We start from the raw sequence: 6,512 nt of genomic DNA on the forward strand, positions 1-6,512 counted from the left end.
CCCAAAACAAATAAAAAAAAAAACAACACAACAACAAAATACCCCAAACAAAGGAAACAAAATCACTCCCTAAAAAACAGAACACAACACCAACTATAACCAAATAAAAGCATATACACAAAAAACTTTCAGAATTCATTATACATTGGCTAGCTACTCCTGAACATGAAGCCTGTCCTAGAGTGGTTGACATACCCATTGTCACTTTATTGGAGAAAACTGGTTTCTCTTCTTCCAGCAGGTATGAGTGACAATTTACTTGTTAACATTTACTCCAGTGGCTAGGTTTTCACTCATGCATTTAAGAAAAAATATAAATGTAATATAATATATATATTATAGTTTATATATAAGTAGCTTATATTAACTGTAATATATTATTATGTATAATCACATAATTATATATAACATAATTATATATAATACATATAAATTATATTTTATAATATATAATATAAAGTAATATAATATATATTAAGATAAAACAAAAACTATCTCATTGAAGTTGGACACAACAAACCAATAGGTAGAAAAGAGCCAAGATAAGGTACAAGAGTCAGAGTCTCACTGTTTTCATACATAGGCAGGAGTCCCATAAAAACCACTAAACTAAAACAAACAAACAAACAAACAAACAAAAAAAAACACTAAACTAGTAGCCATAATATAAATGCAGAGATCCTGGTGCAGACCTTGTGCAGGCTGCTTCAGTGTCTGTGAGCTCATATGAGGAGTCTTGCTTATGTTGGTTTAATGACCTTCTCCTGGTGTCCTCCATTCCCTCTGACTCTTATACTCTTTCTGCCTCCTCTTCCAAAGGTTTCCCTGAACTCTGAGGGCAGGGATTTGATGGAGACATCTCCTGTAGGACTGAAACCTTGTTCTTTTTTATCTTCTGAATAATTAATTACTTTTACTAGTTCTGAAGGAAATGTTACAATTTTCCATAAGAAAATAATTGATTAAAGAAGGTCTTACATTTTTGTGTTTTTTTTTCTTCCAAGCCAAGAAGAAGGGACAACTTTCTATCATTAGGTGTCATTTCTTTAACCTTGAAGTGTTTTCAGGCCTGTTCCTGTGCTTTATACACTGAATAGAGTAAATGCAACCATGTTTATCATTTTCCCCACTTTAAGTGGGCTCTTTACCAGTAATGTCATAAATACAGCTGTACAAAAGTTGGTGTCTCACTTTTCAGATGAGCCTCTTGCATGTGTTCTTGTAGTTTTTGGAATAATTTTTCCTTCTCTTCCAGTTTTTTCTTTTTCTTGTCTCATTGTACTGGATAGCATTTCCCGTAGAAGTTGGTTGATTAGAGTGTATCCCTTGCATTTAGGTAGGTTTGTTGTGAGTTTTTCACAACTTCCTGTGGGTGCTGAAACCATGGACAGTAATGGGACCTGTATATGCTATGCTTTTTTTGTTTGTTTGTTTGTTTGTTTGTTTTTTTGAGACAGGGTTTCTCTATGGTTTTGGAGCCTGTCCTGGAACTAGCTCTTGTAGACCAGGTATGCTATGTTTTTAGTTAACCATACAACTATGATGGTCAGCGTCTCTTTGGCATGACTTCGTTCCCGGCATCGCCACTCCAGCTTTAGGAAAAATAAAGTTTGCTTGGATGTGAGTACTGAGATAGGACCACAGTTGACTTGAAAACTGAGACATGAAGCTACTAAGTGGGTAACTTGGACACATCCCAGATAGGATGGATAGCGAGCTTCCGTTTGTGCCCGTCAGAACAGTATGCAGTTTAAATTATGTTTACTGTTTATTTCTAGAACTTCTTCCTTAATAATTCCTGGCTGTGGCTGTCTGTAGGTACTGAAATGACAGGGAAAAGGTACCAGTTAAGAAGGTATTGCTGTTTATGCCTTTGGGATAAATTTTATTTTCAACCCCCTTTGAATAAAATTTGGGCTGGAGAGATGGCTCAGCGGTTAAGAGCATTGCCTGCTCTTCCAAAGGTCCTGAGTTCAATTCCCGGCAACCACATGGTGGCTCACAACCATCTGTAATGAGGCCTAGTGCCCTCTTCTGGCCTACAGGCATACACGTAGAAAGAATGTTGTATACATAATAAATAAATAAATAAATACAAAAAAAATTTTGGAATTTGGAATAAAATATATTTATATTCTAAATCAGTATTCTTTTTTCCCCTGATGCAGACTGCTTAATAAATACTCCACTGCATTTCAAATGGCAAAAAATCTTAGGCAACACTCAGAGAAATGCATAAATTTGGATTCTTTTAAAATTTTCATATTTTATTGAATATAATCTCTTGCCATTTAAAAATTAAGTATGGGCCCAAGGATTGTGGCATAGTGTTTCTCTGGCCTATGTGAGGCCCTGGTTTGATCCTTAGCACCAAACATAGAGATAAATTAAACCGTATTTAATTTCTGAAAGTATTTTCTTACGCATAAAAATTGCTGGAAAGGCTGGAATTTCCTTTAGAAGTGTTCTGCGCTCATCAATCAAACACTTATCTAGGTCATGGTGGGTCGAAGGCTCACCACCTCTCCCAGGCCATTGGGAACTGATGTGTGAGCATTTCAAGGACACAAGGGAGCATCTGCAGTGACCCCTGGGGTAAGAGTTCCTACACAAAGTCCAGAAGGGACCACAAGATAAAAAAAAAAAAAAAAACAGTGAGACAATCCAGTAACAACTTGTGAAAATACGCTGGTATTTTCAGAGTTGAAAAGGGACTCTCAGGAATGGGAGCAAACCAGTCATTCTTTCAGAGAGCTGTAAGTTGAAACAGACATATGTATACTTAGTGGACAAGGACGAAAACTGTCTCAGGTGCTGTTTTTTTAGCCGGTTACAGGTCAGTCCTGTGGGTAACTGTGCGCACTCAGGGGTCGTCATCTTCAGGAGGCTTACGTTTCTTCACAGCTTGTTTCCATGACCTTCACTTGTTCTTCAAACTCATCAGAACTAGAATTTCCAAGTTATTACTATTCTTGGGGGGTTCCCAATGCGGCTTGTTCAGTTGCTAGTATTGATAGTCAGTATTGTCAACTTGAAGGGATAAAGGGTCATTGAAGATATAAGCCTCTTGAAATATCTGTGCGGGGTTATCTCCATTTTGTTAGCTGAGGTGAGAAGACTCATCTTAAATGTGGGCAGCACCACCCCCCTGCCTGGGTAGTATGTTGAATAGAAACTGATCTGAACACCAGGTTTCACTGTTCTCAGCTTCCTGATTGCAGATGCAATGTGTCCAGCAGCCACTTTCTCCTGCAGCCACGCCTTCTCTCCCATAACGGAATGTACCTTCCAAAACTGTGAACCAAAACAAACTGAGTTCCTCCCTTGAGTTGCATTTTGTTAGGTATTTTCCTAGCATCCAGAGAGTAACTAATACAGCGATGATGGCCTATATGGAGTGCCTGCAATTAGCTGAGCACAGAGACATCTAACCTGAAGCTGAGGTTTGTTTGTGGTTTTTGAATCCTTACTGGCAGAGTATCCGGGTGTGGAAGGCATTTCTGGTTGCCCATCTCGAAATCCTTCCCTTCTGTGACTGGAGTTGATGTAACTGGGTTAGAACTTGGTTGACACATCTCTTGGCTCTTGTAGGTGTGGCTCATTGGGACTCTGAGCGACAGCAAGGTTTTCCACTTCCTTTCGGCACTTGGCTGAGTAGATAATGTATGTGCTTCGTATCAGGAAGACCACAGCAATGACAGCAAAGTAACTTCCATAAACTAAAAACTGGAAGAAACAATCAATTAGCTATTTATAAAGTCTGACAGTTCATATCATTGGTAATATATAGCAATCTTCCTTGTTTGATTGAATTATGGGGTAATTGGGACCAAGAACTTAATAAGGGTTATTCTGACTGGACTCTTCTATCTCAAATAAACTAAGGTTAAGAGCGTAAGCATGTAGAGTAGTGACTAAGGGTCTGCCTTTACACCAGGCTGCTTAGGTTCAATCCAAGCTACCTCAGTGAGGATAAAGAGAAACTCCAGTAGCTGCTGGGGTTCTGTCTGTGTTCTGTGTCTGAAGGCTGATTCAGTGTAATGACTTGTAAAAACTGAGGTTTCTTCTTACCTGCCTTCTTCAGGTAGCTATAAATCTAGTTGCTCTAAACTCAGTTGGTGTTATAATTAAGGGCTGCATATTTTAAAATGTTCATAGCCAAATAATTTTTAAAGCCTTCCATGTTGCTAGTTTTATGATTTTGGAAGCAACCTAGCTATTCTATATTCCTAGTTACTATGTCAAGAGGAACCAGGAGTCCTGCGGCTTACCTGAGTGGTGACTGGCAAGTGGAGCCCTCTTTGATCTGCCACAATCACAGTCATGATGGCCTGAATCACCAAGGCAATAAAGGTGTCTATGCCAAACACCAGGGCATAACGTTCTACACTCAGGTTAACGGCAATCTGAAATCTGTCATTAAAGGTTGAGTTAGCATTTAGCAACCACGGCATAAATAAAATTCTTTTCTTTAAAAAAATTATTTGCATTGGTATTTTCCCTGCATGTATGTCTGTGTGAGAGTGTCAGATCTCCTGGAGGTGGAGTTATACATAGTTGTGAGCTGTCACGTAGATGCTGAGAACCCTGGTCCTCTGGAAGGTCAGTTAGTTAGTGTTCCTAACCAGAAAGCCATCTCTTCAGCCCTAAATACATAAAATTCTTCTCTAATGGAAAGGCAGAAACTGGGCACGATGATGCATTTCTATAATTCCAGCATTCAAAAGGCAGGAAGAATCCAAGGTCGTTCTTGCCCACACATCAAATTCAAGGCCACTTAGGAGGTACTTGAGACCTTCTATTAAAACCAAACAAAAAATCAGAACAAGAGTTGAAAACAATGTTGTTGTTAGCATGCCTTACCTAACTCTGATCTGCAAAAGAATAATAACTGTTCTACCTTTCAATCCTCATCATAAGAAATGAAACTAGACATTTTGAGTTTAATGTATTAAACCAAGATATTTCAGTGAGAAACTTAGCTTTCTGTGATGGCTATCAACTATCAGCTTGATACAACCTATTACTTGGGAAGTCTTAAAAGGATTGTTTAGATCAGGCTAGCCTGCGCACACTTCATTGCGGGACTGTCTGGATTATTAGTGTGGGGGGGCACCATTCCATAAGCTGGGGAGTTAGTCTGAGCAAGAAGCAAGGGTGCATTTATTCTCTTTGCTCTTGATCATGGATATAACATGACCCCTTTCTACAAAGGTTGAACTATAACTTGGAATTATAAACCAAATTAATCCTTTCCTAGCCTCCATTGCTTTTTGCCAGAGTAGCTGTCACAGCAACAGAAATGAAACCAGAACACTTGCTAACTAGTGGCCTCTCCGTTGTCTTCAGATATTTGCATTAGGGCTCATATTCCAATGTTTTACCGTTTGTCAAATGGTTTTCACAAATTAAAAGTGAAAGTTGATAAAGCTTGTCATGATGTCTCAAATGTATCTTGGAACTAAAAGGCATCTCTTTTTTGACTAAAACCAAAGGAAAGTATATTCTCCTTCTCCTCCTCTTTTCTGAGTCAAGACCTGCGTGGCCCAGGCTAACTTCAAGCTTGCTAGGTCATCAAGCATGACCTTGAACTTCTCATCCTTCTGCCTCCAGGCCCCACGTTCTGAAAACAGGAGTGGTCTACCATGTCCAGTTTGAAGTGGCAATAGCCCACTTGAGTCTGTGACTCTGTCAGGCCTTACCCTTCTCCCCTATTCCCTCTATCTTGCTAAAAAAAATAAACACCCCCACCCCCCCCAAAAAAAACCTGTTAGATTGCATTCCTAAAGCTAGACACCAAGGTCTACTCCCTTATTTTGCCACTTCTTCCTCCTGTGGCTGACCACCAAGGTCCAACTGCCAAAAGTATTCAAGTCTAGCAACCAAAAGAACCTTTTGGCTAACCTCATCAAAATGTTCAATTAAAATAAAAAAACTCACCCTATCACAGGGTTTCCCCTTTGACCTTTATAATCTACCAATTTCCAGTGTGCCACATCTGTCTCCTCTCTCTGCAGAGGTGGTTTTCGCCTCCCTCTCTGGACAATACCATTTTCTTTTCCCTGGTTTCCTTCCCTTCTTACCTACCTCCTGTCTCTGCCATCTCCTACTCCCTGCCCTTGGTCCCCCTGGGACAAATCAATCTTCTTTGTGCCACACCTTGGTCTTGGGGTCCTGAGATGATACTGATCTCTTTTGCAGTTTTTATAGTGCTGGGAATCGAACCCAGGACTTCATGCTTATGTGGCAAGCACTTTACCAACTGAGCTATGTGGCCTGCTCCCGAAGAAAGCTTCTTGTAGTCAGGGTGCTCCCATACAAGCCACATGCTTTTAAATAATTTCTTAAAAAACACTATCCTGAGTGAGGTAACCCAGACCCAAAAAGATGAACATTGGATGTACTCACTCATAATTGGTTTCTAGCCATGAATAAAGGACATTGAGCCTATAATTCGTGATCCTAGAGAAGCTAAATAAGAAGGTGAACCCCCCCCCCCCAAGAAAAAAACG

At 39.6% G+C, this 6,512-nt stretch overlaps 1 protein-coding gene across 2 annotated transcripts in view; it reads right to left on the reverse strand.

Moving 5' to 3' along the window:
• Positions 1-2,184: 2,184 nt before the first annotated feature.
• The window catches only part of Slc19a3 (solute carrier family 19 member 3), a 24,153-nt gene continuing 19,825 nt past the window's right edge, over positions 2,185-6,512 (reverse strand). For both annotated transcript variants that reach the window (XM_050154256.1, XM_050154255.1), the window contains exons 5-6: positions 4,272-4,413; positions 2,185-3,726 (exon numbers count right to left, since the gene is read on the reverse strand). In XM_050154256.1, the coding sequence (XP_050010213.1) occupies positions 3,556-3,726; positions 4,272-4,413 (313 nt within the window). In that variant the 3' untranslated portion in view covers positions 2,185-3,555. The remainder of the gene's footprint in view (positions 3,727-4,271; positions 4,414-6,512) is intronic.

This window comes from Alexandromys fortis, unplaced genomic scaffold (assembly GCF_014885135.2).
Source record: "Alexandromys fortis isolate MF-2015 unplaced genomic scaffold, M_Fortis_MF-2015_v1.1 scaffold_40, whole genome shotgun sequence".
Taxonomy (NCBI): domain Eukaryota; kingdom Metazoa; phylum Chordata; class Mammalia; order Rodentia; family Cricetidae; genus Alexandromys; species Alexandromys fortis.